At 42.1% G+C, this 14,596-nt stretch overlaps 1 protein-coding gene across 5 annotated transcripts in view; it reads left to right on the plus strand.

Moving 5' to 3' along the window:
• Positions 1 to 14,596, plus strand: part of LOC140203840 (ryanodine receptor 1-like) — a 575,532-nt gene that overhangs the window by 304,077 nt on the left and 256,859 nt on the right. For all 5 annotated transcript variants that reach the window (XM_072269965.1, XM_072269967.1, XM_072269966.1 and 2 more), the window contains exons 46-48: positions 908 to 1,028; positions 3,905 to 4,074; positions 8,537 to 8,757. In XM_072269965.1, coding sequence (XP_072126066.1) covers positions 908 to 1,028; positions 3,905 to 4,074; positions 8,537 to 8,757 — 512 coding nt within the window. The remainder of the gene's footprint in view (positions 1 to 907; positions 1,029 to 3,904; positions 4,075 to 8,536; positions 8,758 to 14,596) is intronic.

Below are 14,596 nucleotides of genomic sequence, written 5' to 3' on the forward strand. Positions count from 1 at the left end.
ATCATTTTATTTTCTAATATTGCACATTTTAAGTTAAGTACCCTCACAAATGACTATGTGTCTTGTTGGATTACTTGCTGTGCTTCCAAGAAGGTCGTAATTCTTGACTTGAAGCTGAACCTGAACTAGTCAGGCAAATCTTATGATCTTTCTAAATTTCGGTGTGTAAATTGAATTTAAATACAGTGGATTCTGGTTAATTGAGGCAGCTGCTTATTTGGGGCAAACAATAAGTAATCGAGAAAATAGTTGGGATTTCCTTCATTTATTTGGGGCATTATGCTGCTGAATTGGGGTAGAGGACTGTTGCCGAGCAGTTTCTGACTAGCATCAATTACTTGCACTTGTGTGACCATTAGACACTACAATGCTTAGACTAGTTTTTAAATGGTGTCAATTGCATGTGTTTGTGTTCAAAAAGCAGTGATTTTTGTCACTAATAGTTGGTGACAAATAAGCAGTAAGACCATTCAGTAATGGAAATTTTTAGCCGTAGGGCAAAGTTAAATAAATTGGAATAGTCCAAACCCTCAACATATTTAAATGGTGCATGAGTATCTATAATAAACATGAGCTTCAGGGCTGCATATAGATCACGGACTGGAGGTTGGGATTAGGTGTGGTTTCATAGGCAAGTTGTCAGGCACTATTTAAACGAGGTTGACTCTTTCAACTAGCACAGGCACGACGGATGAAGTGTTTCTGTGTCATTAATTTTCTGTGACTTTTTGCTGTCCAGTACAGGGACTGAAATATGATTACCTAAATGGCTCTTTTGTCAAGTGACTTCATTTTAAAGAGTCATAGAGTAATTCACCATGGATACAGCTCTTTGGCTCCATGCCAACCACGGTGCTTTGCTGTAAATTTCAATGATTGCCTGTTTTTCTCTTTTTTTTGTTAATAGCTTATTCAAGCTGGTAAAGGTGAAGCATTAAGAATTCGAGCAATCCTGCGATCCCTAGTTCCCATTGAAGACTTAGTTGGTGTTATAAGCCTGCCATTGCAGATACCTGCTTTTGGAAAAGGTAAAATAAACCAGGTGTGGTTCCGCTGTAACTCCTGACCTAGAATACATGTCTAAACTACCAAATACACTCAGCAAGTCAGACATCATTCTTGGAGAGAGAAACCTAGAATCAGAGTACAATACAACACTAAAACAGGCCTTTTGCTTCAACTTGTCCATGCCAACAGTGATGCATCTGTGCTGATCCCACTTGCCTGCCTTAAACTCATATCCCACTACTCCTTTCCTAGTTAAGTACCTGTACAATTGTCTTTTAAATATTAATATCTCTTCTAGCCATTTGGTCCGTGTCACAACTACCCTCATGTGTCAAGAACTTGCTTCTCAGATATCCCTTAAAATTCTCTCGTCTCACCTTAATCATGAGGCCTTTAGTTTTAGAGTCCCTCACCATGTGTAAAAGACTCTCACTGTCTTTCCCAAGTATGGCCTTCATAGTCTTACATACCTTGCTAAAGTCATCCCTCAGCCTCCACTGAGAACAAACCCAATCTAAAGAATCTCTTCTTGTCACTACAATGCTCCATTCCAGGCAGCATCCCGGATGATCACTTCTGCTTCCTGTAGTGTAGTGAGCATAGTTGTCCATGCTACTGCAAGGGTGGCCTAACTAGTGTTAATACAGCTACAAAGTTATGTTCCATCTTCTGCAAATGAAAGGATGCCAATTGCTTTCTTCACCATCTTATCCACTCAGGTCACCATTTTAGCGGGACTGTACACTTGCACTCCAAAGTTTCTCTGTATACGAACACTTTTACAATCCCTGCCAGTTAATCTCTAAGCCCTGCCAGAATCTGAACTCCCAAAATGCATTTCTGCGTTCTTGACTCCCATCTGCCACTACTCTACTGTACTTTCTAGCTGGTCTGTGTCCCTCTAGATCAGGGGTGGCCAACCTTTTACATTCCATGCATCAATTTTTTCACTCACGAGTTCAGATGCGCCATACAACTCTTGTACCCCCATTCAATTCTGGTAAAAATATGTTAATATACAACTCGTGCATGAAAAAATCGCATCTGAACTCGTTCGTGAAAAACTTGACGCATGGAATGTAAAAGGTTGGCCACCTCTGCTCTAGATCATTAGACAATTCCTTTACATTCTATAATTCCACCAATTTTCCTGTCATCAATAACTTGCTAATCAGGCCTACACCAATCCCTGTTTCTATTCAGAAAAAGACCCACCATCCTCTGCATCTTATTGCCAAGCCAATTTTGAATCCAGTTTGCCAACATGTCTTGAATACTTGGTGACTTAAACTTTTAGACCAGCCTGACATTCAAGAATTTGTGAGAAGCCTAGTTAAAGTCTGCCTATACATGTCAAATGCCTTGCCTTCATCAATTAATTATCTCCTTAAAAAAATTCACTCAGTTTGAAAAGACCGGATACCACCTGCAACCTTGCTGACTTCCATGAATTAGAATCAGGTTTATTATCACCAGCATGTGTTGTGAAATTTGTTAACTTAGCAGAAGCAATTCAATGCAATACCTAATATAGAAGAAGAAAAAACAATAGTAATAATTAATCAATTACAATATAGTAAATCAATTACTGCTTTACCAGAAGAATATAATTCCTGTTCCTTAGACTATTTCCCTTATTCAAAAATCTTCAATTTTCACCTGAAAATGTCCATGAAAGGAGACATGCTCTGTAAATGAAGAAATCTGGCCCTTTCTCAGTTGTCTAAGAATTATCAAACCAAAAAGAGATGACTATTTACTATTTCTGAAGTAAATTTTGTTAGGGTGATATCCCAAGTTTTTTAATGGTTGTGACAATCATTGAGAACAACATCCTTTGTCTCATTATCATGAACTTGCAGGCCTGACACGAAGTGGATGTACAAACAAAAAAAAACTTTAACTGCAGCATCTTAACTTACACTGAGATAGATTATCTATTATTAAAATGATAGAAACTGGCCCTAGTATTATTTGTTGCTTAGGTGTGATAAAAGGCGTTTTTGCAGATGCAACAATGGTTCGATGGTTTAATATCATAGAATGTATACAGTGTACAACCTGAAATTCTTACTCTTCACAGACATCCATGAAACAGAGGAAAAACTCCAAAGAACAAATGACTGAAAAAAAAGAACTCCAAAGCCCCCCTTTCCCCTTTCATGCACAAGCAACAGCAAAAGTATCAACCTTCCCCCTCCTCCCACCTGCCTTAGCAAAGCATCAATCCCCCCACCATCCACCATGTAAACAACAGTAAAGCCTCCAAAGAGACCATGATCTGGAGTCCATCAAAAACAATAATCCATCGCCCAGGCTCTCTCTCTCTCTCACTAACAAGGGAGAGAGGGGTATCACTCCTGCCACAGCGAGAGGGGAGGCCAACAGGTCACAGTTCCGTTGTTACAATCTGCAGCGCCGCTTATTTTGACAACAGCATGCCCTGCTGTCTCAACATTCTGATCTCGCGTGACGCTTCAGTCGGCGACCTTGGTGGGGAATCGGGTTATCTGCAGGGCCACACCCCAAAGGCGCACGTCTTCCGGGCCGCTCCTGGAGACATCGAAAATGCTAGACCATTTTAGTGAGCTCCTAGAGCGGGAACCCACCACCGTGAGGAACCGCAGTTTAAGTGCTGCTGTAGATCACGGACTCTGACGGGACCCCAGCCACTTTGAAAAGGAAAGGAAAAGACATTAAAGAGAAGAAATTAAACTGTGTCATGATGAGCTGGAAGAAGTTGCTCCTTGGCGCCAGCTTTAACTCCTCCTGTTTTATGGGTTTAGCTGCAACCTCATTTACAGACTATTTTTTAGTATGAAGCAAACTTGAGCTGCATGCCTGTTGTGGTCTGAATCCTGGGTTTAGAATTAATTTGATTGTTTTTGATTTCCAGATGGCAACATTGTTGAGCCTAAGATGTCGGCTAGTTTTGTTCCTGACCATAAAGCTCCCATGGTGCTGTTCCTGGATCGTGTCTATGGAATAGAAAATCAGGACTTTCTTCTTCATGTTCTAGAAGTTGGCTTCTTGCCTGATATGAGAGCTGCTGCCTCCTTAGATACTGTGAGTAATATAATCTTAAGTGCCACCTTTCAGCTCTTTTAGAAAATTCACACATAAAGTATATTTGAAGTCAAATGTTTTGTCATTGCATATATCTGTATTTTAGGCAAACCTATTTTCACCTTGCTACAAAAAATGTGTCAAGACATAGGACAGTAGTATTTTAGTGTGTTGCTGGTTCTCCTGACTGGTCTGGTGTGGAATATCACTTTCATTCATTCACTCACTCAGAATAAAACATAAACATTACTTCAGCCTGTATTCATCTGAACCCGCAGGCTTGATGCAATATTTCAGTGACTGAACTCTTACCTCACAGAGGGTAAATAATCACAGGGTTCTACATCATGGAAATGGGCCTCTTAGCCCAAGTTGTTTATGCCAACCAAGGTGCATCCCTGAGCTAGTCCCATTTACCTGTATTTGTCCTATATCACTCTAAACAGAGACAAGGAGACACCTCTTTCTCCCTTATTAGGGAGAGAGAAAACCTGTGGTCTGTCAAATACTGGGTGAACAAATAGTCTTTGGGGTAACTGCAAGTCTGTGGCTTTGCTACTGCTTTGCTCACGCTTGAGTGCTTGAGTGGAGGGTGCCGATACTTTTTTTTACCGGTAGGGGGAGGGGGGGATTGTTACTTGCTGCCGCTTACATGCAGGAGGGAGGGAAGCTGGGGGGGGTGGACTTTGAGGTTCTAACGCTTAACTGTCATTCATTCTTTGGGGGCACTCCTCTGTTTTCATGGATGGTTGTGAAGAAAAAGCTTTTCAGGATGTATATTGTATACATTTCTCTGACATCAAATGTACCTTTGAAACATTCCCTATCCATGTATATGTCAAAGGTCTTTTTAAGTTGTAATTCAGAATCAGGTTTATTATTTCTTACGTACGTTATGAAATTTGTTATTTTGTGGCAGTGGTACAGTGCAGACTTAAAAAATTAACATAAGTTACAAAAATAAATAGTATCAAAGTAGATTAGTGAGGTAGTGTTCATGGACCATGCAGAAATATAATGGTGGAGGGGAAGAAGCTGTTCTTAAAATGTTCAGTGTAGGTCTTCAAGCTCCTGTACCTCCTCCTCGATGATAGTATTGAGAAGAGAATATGACCCAGATGGTGACGATGCTTAATAATGGATGCTTCCTTCTGGAGACACCGCTTTTTGAAGATGTCCTCGACGGTGGGGAGCGTTGTGCCCTTGATGGAGCTGGCTGAGTCCACAACCCTCCATCTTCTGTTGATCTTAGTCATTACAGCATCCATACCAGGACATGATGCAACCAGTCAGCATGCTCTCCACCGTCTATTTGTGGAAGTTTGATAGTCTTTGGTGGCATTTCAAGTCTCTTCAAATTCCTAATGCTGCATAGCCTCTACTACTTCCTCTAGCAGAGTCCCGTAAACCCAACACTTGCCCCTCGGGGGTGGGGGGGGTGGTAACATTACATGATTTTCACCTTTTCTTTGAAAAAAGGTGAACAACCAGGTGTAAGCAAGAAAGCTTACTTACACATTGTCACTATTTGGATATAAGCTTTGACAATAATCAGTAATCCAACTACCCCTGTCACCTTGGGCAATGATGCACTTCACTTATGTTCGTAACACTTCTCCAGACTAGGCACATAATAGGACATTACTTTTAATTGTCTAATTTGGCTTGTAAACCACTCTTAATTCCACATCCATGAAGTGATGACGTGGCTATTGTCACCATTTCTGCCCCTGTAGCTTTGCCCAATAAGCCCACACCTGCACCTTGAGCTGAGTGAAAATCTGTACTTTTCATTGTCATGTCTTGCAAAACTGAAGTTCTCATTGCTTTATCCATTTAAGGATGTTCATGTTAAAATACGGCTTGTTTTCACTCGTTACTTCATGTGCGTATTAGTCTTCCCTTCATCACTATCCAAGGATATTCTGAAATGACACTGTTTTACTTGTCTCACACTGACAAAGTAATCTCTACTTGCCGCCTCTGGCATTGAGTATTGAATTTAAACTATTCATTATGGTGCTCGATTAAAGTGTGCTTTGAGCTCTGTATCAATTTCATCAAATACATTCCATGATGCCATTCTTGTTTGCGCTGTGTAAATGTCAGTTTCCCTCTGGCTTTTGATTTTGCTCCTGGATCATTGCATTTTGTTCTTCAGCATTATTCCCCATTTCCTTAACAATATTTCCAGAATATTTTACAAACATTCTAAGTAGATGCTAAATGCTGGAAATACTCAGCAGATTGGGCAGAGTGGTGGCATTAATATTTCAGGTTGTTTGAAAGGTTTTTCGTCAACCTGAAACATTAGTACTGTTTCTCACTCCGTTGGTGCTGTCTGATTGGCCAGCTTCATTCGTGTTTTTTTTAATTTCCAGGATTTTCAGCATTTTATTTTTGTATTAGTCTGTAAAATGACAATTATCCGTGAGGTGTGTAAGGCTTTATACAATAATGTTTATTTTTATATAGATCAACCGAAATCAGTTGGAGGTATATAAAGTAATGAAAGGGCTGTATTGCACACATATCAAAATATAATTTCATTTTGGGAGATTGGGAAGAACGTTTAAACTGTACACGATGAGGTAGAGATAAGAGAACATACATAAGAACATAAGAAATAGGAGCAGGAGTAGGCCACCCAGCCCATCGAGCCTGCCCCGCCGTTCATAGCTGATCTGTCCATAAACTTAGCTCCATCTACCTGCCTTTTCCCCATAACCCTTAATTCCCCTACTGTGTAAAAATCTATCTAACTGTGTCTTACATATATTTAGTGAAGAAGCCTCAACTGCTTTCCTGGGCAGAGAATTCCACAGATTCACCACTCTGGGGAAAACAGTTTCTCCTCATCTCCATCCTAAATCTTCTCCCCTGAATCTTGAGGCAATGTCCCCTAGTTCTAGTTCTTATCTATCCCTTTCAAAATTTTGTATGTTTCTATAAGATCCCCTCTTATTCTTCTGAATTCCAGAGAGTATAGTCCCAGGCGACTCAATCTCTCCTCATAGGTTAACCCCTTCATCTCTGGAATCAACCTGGTGAACCTCCTTAGCACTGCCTCCAAAGCCAGTATATCCTTCCTCAAGTATGGAGACCAGAACTGCACACAGTACTCCAGGTGTGGCCTCACCAGTACCCTGTATAGTTGCATTATGACCTCCCTGCTCTTGAATTCAATCCCTCTATCAATGAAGGCCAACATTCCGTTTGCCTTCCTAATAACCTGTTGTACCTGCAAGCCAACTTTCTGTGATTCATGTATAAGCACTCCCAAGTCCCTCTGCACAACAGCATGCTGCAATCTTTCACCATTTAAATGATAATCTGCTCTTCTATTATTCCTTCCAAAGTGGATGATCTTGCATTTGCCAACGTTGTATTCCATCTGCCAGACCTTGGCCCACTCACTTAACCTATCTATATCCCTCTGCAGACCCTCCACATCCTCTGTAAAATTTGCTTTTCCACTGAGTTTAGTGTCCTCAGCAAATTTTGCTACGCTACACTCTGTCCCCTCTTCCAAATCATCAAGAGACTTGGCAATCATTCGTGTGTGTGTGTGTGTGTGTGTTGACTCAGAATAGAGCTGGTCTATTTCCGAGTTGATGCGGACATTCAGTACCTTAACAGTGAGCATATATTCTACTGAACTGCTCTCGTTTCAAAGTTTCAGAAGTTAATTTATTATCAAAATATGTATGCAGAATGAAGAGAGCAACGGCTCGAACACAGCAACTTTCTGAGGAGTATGACTGTTCAAACACAACAGCCTTCTGAGGAGAGCGACTTCTTGAGCACTTGCTCTCCTCCGCATTCGCCTCGTTGTTTCAATCTTTCTTGACACTTTAATTGGCAAGAAATGGAGTTGAATATGGTCCCATGCCCCATCTCTGAGCTGTTTCTCCTTGAGGCAGCTAGAGCTCATGCTCCCTACCTAGAATTTGCATGGAGACAGCAGAGAGCTAGATTACTCAATCGATCTCCAAACTTTAAGTCACGGGCTCCAATAGTTCCAGAGACACACTTAAGATAAAACGAAGAGATAGAGAAAGTGAAATAAGTATTCCCCAAGCAGTTATGGAGAGGTTTTTCAACCTTTCTGGTATTTTTGGTCCAAGGTGGGTTAATGTTTTCTCTGTAATAAAATGATCTGATGGGTGACATGGAAAACAAAGTTTATCACTGTATCTCAGTACACATGACAAGAATAACCAATTTACCAATTTATAGTGTGGTGCAGTGGGTTTACCATGGCATTCAAGACATTTGCATGTGGCCTATTGCTACAAGGACTTTCTGAATCTGTTCCTGCCCATCATTTTCACATGACTCTGTTTAAATTTTAAGTGATATTTGAATGAATGAAGTTGTGTTAAAAAGCTATGTTTGTTAATATTCCAGGGTGCATTATTGAATTTGATTGACACGCAATATAAATGATGTTCCTCCCTAGGTCGCTTTCAGTACCACTGAGATGGCTCTGGCTTTGAACCGATATCTTTGCACTGCTGTTCTTCCTCTGATAACCAAGTGTGCCCCATTGTTTGCTGGGACAGAACATAGAGCTATAATGATTGATTCCATGCTCCACACCATTTACCGATTGTCCAGGGGTCGTTCACTGACTAAGGCACAGAGGGACGTTATTGAAGAATGTCTCATGGCACTTTGTAGGTAAGTTTGTGGCTGTAAAGTAATCAAGGATAGTTTTTTTTTGTTTTGGTACAGTCAGCAATCCAACTGCAGATTATACCCAAGCTTGAGGCTGAGATACATCCTAGGATGCACAGGGACACATCATCACTGAAGTAACCTGGGGTCATCAGGTGTTTTAGGTCTTTCAACATCAGACAATCTCGCCCAGTCGGCCCCTCCCGAGTTGATCAGGCCCTGGCTTGTGTCCCAGCCGCATTGGTCCACGGGTCAAACCTCTTGGTCTATAGCCATCTGGAGATTTGCTCAGCAGCCACCATGACGGTCTTGATGGCTCTTTGCTGTGCAGCCCCCATGATGCCAAGGAGAGAGTGAGTTCTGCACAGTAAGCTGCCAACAAAGCCTCTATAGGCTTGCATGGTGCCTTCCACTGTTGTCTCTGGTACTACTCTACCAGCTCCTGGTATTTGGACTTCTTACACTCAAACGCCTCCTCAATCCAGTCTTCCCAGGGCACTTGTCAGTTCTACCATGGCACCTGCTTTGAGGTTTATGACAGAATGACCATGTCAGGTCTCAGGGATGATGATGCGATGAAGTCAGAGAACTTTAATTGCTTGCTAAGAGCAGCTTTCAGTTGTCAGTCCGACGCTGTGGCAAGCAAGCTTGTTGGTGATCTGGACTGATGCTGTGCTGTGCTGTGGCCTCCGGCTTTGACAAAGGCTGTGGGCTTTCTGGGTTAGCGGAGGTGTTAATGGCCAAAGAGGTGCTTTTTGCCACTGCCTTCAGCACCTGGTCATGGCACCAGCAGGCTTTTGGGCAGCTGCTCAGGATGCATTCTGGCTTCCCTCTGCCAGAGAGGACATGGTGTCCCATTTTTGCCCCAAGCAAAGAGGTTTGCTGGACTAGGTAGGATGTCGTACACATGAACTCAATGCTCCGGGGTTCTGCCTGCCAGATGTGGACCAAGAGATCCCCCCCCCCCCCCCCACCTTGTTCAAGCTTCCTGCTGCCCACTCCTACCATCCTGGTGGTACGCACACACTCGACAGTTGCTCGCACCTCTTCCTGGACCAGTTTGCATCTGTCCCTTGCCCTGGTCCCAGCTGAAGTGGGGCTGAAGGGAAGTTGCCCAGCCCTGCCTGGCCAGATCCCTGTGCCTCAGACGTGACTCGGCTATCTCCACCGCATCTTTGGCCTTCCACTTCCTGCCTAACCTCATCACTAATGTTGAGGCCTTCTACCCTAAATGGGCGTAGTTTTATTCTACTTGTGCTAGATTTCCCCACCCTCTCAGCATCCATCCTATCAAACCCCTTGATCTAATGATTGAAATTATGTTGAAATGCTATGTTTGTAAAGATTCTAGAGTGCACTGACTAACTTGATTAACAAGCAATGTTTGTAGAATCTCTTGTGTTTCTGCAATGTACACATTTATGATGTTCCTCCCTGGGCTGCTTTCAGCAGCACTAAGATGAGTCTGGCCTTGAACCGATATCTTTGCGCTGTCATTCTCCTACACTCTACTGAGTATAGGCCCAACTTGATGAACCTTGATGACAAAGCTCAAAACACCGAGCTGCAAAGCGACTTGGCGTCTTTGTGCAAGGCTCCCTAAAAGCTAACTTGCAGGGTGAGTCAGCGGTGAAGAAGGCAAATGCAATGTTAACCTTAATCTCGAGAAGACTAGAATAAAAACACGGATGTAATGCTTGACCATAAGATGTAGGATCAGAATCAGGCCATTCAGCCCATCGTGTCTGTTCTGCCATTTGATCTTGGCAGATCCACATATCCCTACCTCATTCTCCCTGTGGAACCACAGTAGTTATAGATAGTCAATCTGAAAGTGATCCATTTACTTTAGCATAGTACTTAGTGTAATTGCTTTACAGTGCCACAATTTGATTCCCATAGCTGTTTGTATGTTTTTCCTGTGACCCGCAGGTTTCCTCTGAGTGCTCTGGTTTCCACACACATTCCAAAAATGGACGATTAGGATTATTAAACTGTGGGCATGCTATGTTGGTGCCAGAAGTTTGACACTTGCAGGCTGCCCCCAGTAAATCTTCACTGATTTGATTTGTCTCAAACAGCACATTTCACTGTATGTTTCGATATTTCAAAGTACATGTGACAAATAAAACTAATTTTTATTTTCTGCTTTCTGAAACCTATCCATACTAATATCTTGCCCCAACCCTGTATACTCTTGTGCAGTTCTTTTTATATGCCGTCTTATTAAATGTGTTTAGAAACTCCCAAGTACACTACATCTTTTTATTTTCCATTATCCACACCATTTGCTACATTCTCAATGAAGCAAAACAAGTTTGTCAAACATGACTTCCCTTGTGTTAAAGTATGGTGCTGCTTGTTTGCCCTTTTATTTCCCTAATATTCTTAATTATGAATCCCTGTTATTTTTTCAATGATTGATACAAGGCTGACTATCTATAATTTCTTGTTTTCTATCTCTCTTGAGTAGCAGCATTACATTTGTGGTTTTCTGATCCTCTGGAACTTCTCCAAGAATCCAGGGAATTTTTGCAAGATCACAACCAAAGCATCTACTACCCTTACAACCACTTCCTTTGAAAGCCTTGAACCATCCCAACACTGAAAGAAACCATTTGACCAAATGGATTTATGTTGGCCCCAAGCAAGATGATATTATTCCCCCTCTCCTTAGAGTCATAGACAGATGCAAACCAGAAACAGGCTCTTCAGCCCACCAAGTCCATACTGGCCATCAACCACCTCTTTAAACCAAGGGTCCATGGATCTCTTGCTTAATGGCATTGTTCTACGGCAAATAAAAAGTTGGAAACCCCTGCTTTAAACTAATCCTGCATTAATCTTTTTTTTTAATTTTCCCTGCATTCTTAACAGCTCCCACAAGATTTGACCAATCACCTACAAACTAGAGGCAATTTATAGAGGCTAATTAACATGCAAACCAGCACATCTTTGGGAAGTGGGAAGGAACTGGACCTCCTGGGGGAATTACATGATCAGAGGGAATTTCCACACGACAACATCTGAGGTCTGGATTGAAACTGGATCTCTGGCGCTGTGAAACAGTGGCTCTACAAATAATGCCACTGTTCTGCCCTGTCCTTAGCTGTTTGTAGTCCTGGTACTTATTCTCTCTCAAACATCCATTAACTTTCCTTTCATTATTTTTCTATCTAAGGAGAATTTATAATTGCCAATAAATCTTTCATTGCATCTCTGGTATGTGGGTGGAAATAGAGCACCAGGTAGAAACTCATGTGATCACAAGGAGAACATACACACACCAAATAGAAAGTACATGACATCAGTGAAGACCCCAACACTCCTCTCCCTCTTGGATTCCTCCTTTGGGCCTTTTACCTTCTCTTGATCTTATCATTTCCAGTTGCTATTGCAACATAATCTACTGACTATCTATAATTTCTCTTTTACCCACACTCGTAAAATGAAGTTTGGAAAGAGTCCCTTTGGCTTAACTCATCTGTGTTGACCAAGGTGCCTTCCTGACTGAGCTAGTCACCCATTTGCCTGCATTTGGCCCGTATTCCTCGAAAAGGAAGAGGATTTCTTGGAATGTATGCGGGATGGTTTTTTGAACCAACATGTCAAGGAACCAACTAGAGAGCAGGCTATTCTGGACTGGGTTTTGAGCAATGAGGAAGGGTTAATTAACAATCTTGTCGTGAGAGGCCCCTTGGGTAAGAGTGACCATAATATGGTGGAATTCTTCATTAAGATGGAGAGTGACATAGTTAATTCAGAAACAAAGGTTCTGAACTTAAAGAGGGGTAACTTTGAAGGTATGAGACGTGAATTAGCTAAGATAGACTGGCAAATGACACTTAAAGGATTGACGGTGGATATGCAATGGCAAGCATTTAAAGGTTGCATGGATGAACTACAACAATTGTTCATCCCAGTTTGGCAAAAGAATAAATCAAGGAAGGTAGTGCACCCGTGGCTGACAAGAGAAATTAGGGGTAGTATCAATTCCAAAGAAGAAGCATACAAATTAGCAGAGAAAGTGGCTCACCTGAGGACTGGGAGAAATTTAGAGTTCAGCAGAGGAGGACAAAGGGCTTAATTAGGAAGGGGAAAAAAGATTATGAGAGAAAACTGGCAGGGAACATAAAAACTGACTGTAAAAGCTTTTATAGATATGTAAAAAGGAAAAGACTGTTAAAGACAAATGTAGGTCCCCTACAGACAGAAACAGGTGAATTGATTATGGGGAGCAAGGACATGGCAGACCAATTGAATAATTACTTTGGTTCTGACTTCACTAAGGAGGACATAAATAATCTTCCAGAAATAGTAGGGGACAGAGGGTCCAGTGAGATGGAGGAACTGAGCGAAATACATGTTAGTAGGGAAGTGGTGTTAGGTAAATTGAAGGGATTGAAGGCAGATAAATCCCCAGGGCCAGATGGTCTGCATCCTAGAGTGCTTAAGGAAGTAGCCCAAGAAATAGTGGATGCATTAGTGATAATTTTTCAAAACTCGTTGGATTCTGGACTAGTTCCTGAGGATTGGAGGGTGGCTAATGTAACCCCACTTTTTAAAAAAGGAGGGAGAGAGAAACCGGGGAATTATAGACCGGTTAGCCTAACGTCGGTGGTGGGGAAACTGCTGGAGTCAGTTATCAAAGACGTGATAACAGCACATTTGGAAAGCGGTGAAATCATCGGACAAAGTCAGCATGGATTTGTGAAAGGGAAATCATGTCTGACGAATCTCATAGAATTTTTTGAGGATGTAACTAGTAGAGTGATAGGGGAGAACCAGTGGATGTGGTATATTTGGATTTTCAAAAGGCTTTTGATAAGGTCCCACACAGGAGATTAGTGCGCAAACTTAAAGCACACGGTATTGAGGGTAAGGTATTGATGTGGATGGAGAATTGGTTAGCAGACAGGAAGCAAAGCGTGGGAATAAACGGGACCTTTTCAGAATGGCAGGCGGTGACTAGTGGGGTACCGCAAGGCTCAGTGCTGGGACCCCAGTTGTTTACAATATATATTAATGACTTGGATGAGGGAATTAAATGCAGCATCTCCAAGTTTGCGGATGACACGAAGCTGGGTGGCAGTGTTAGCTGTGAGGAGGATGCTAAGAGGATGCAGGGTGACTTGGATAGGTTGGGTGAGTGGGCAAATTCATGGCAGATGCAATTTAGTGTGGATAAATGTGAAGTTATCCACTTTGGTGGCAAAAATAGGAAAACAGATTATTATCTGAATGGTGGCCGATTAGGAAAAGGGGAGGTGCAACGAGACCTGGGTGTCATTATACACCAGTCATTGAAAGTGGGCATGCAGGTACAGCAGGCGGTGAAAAAGGCGAATGGTATGCTGGCATTTATAGCAAGAGGATTCGAGTACAGGAGCAGGGAGGTACTACTGCAGTTGTACAAGGCCTTGGTGAGACCACACCTGGAGTATTGTGTGCAGTTTTGGTCCCCTAATCTGAGGAAAGACATCCTTGCTATAGAGGGAGTACAAAGAAGGTTCACCAGATTGATTCCTGGGATGGCAGGACTTTCATATGAAGAAAGACTGGATGAACTGGGCTTGTACTCGTTGGAATTTAGAAGATTGAGGGGGGATCTGATTGAAACGTATAAAATCCTAAAGGGATTGGACAGGCTAGATGCAGGAAGGTTGTTCCTGATGTTGGGGAAGTCCAGAACGAGTGGTCACAGTTTGAGGATAAAGGGGAAGCCTTTTAGGACCGAGATTAGGAAAAACTTCTTCACACAGAGAGTGGTGAATCTGTGGAATTCTCTGCCACAGGAAGCAGTTGAGGCCAGTTCATTGGCTATATTTAAGAGGGAGTTAGA

The sequence above is a fragment of the Mobula birostris genome, chromosome 10 (assembly GCF_030028105.1).
Source record: "Mobula birostris isolate sMobBir1 chromosome 10, sMobBir1.hap1, whole genome shotgun sequence".
NCBI classification, from domain to species: Eukaryota; Metazoa; Chordata; class Chondrichthyes; order Myliobatiformes; family Myliobatidae; genus Mobula; species Mobula birostris.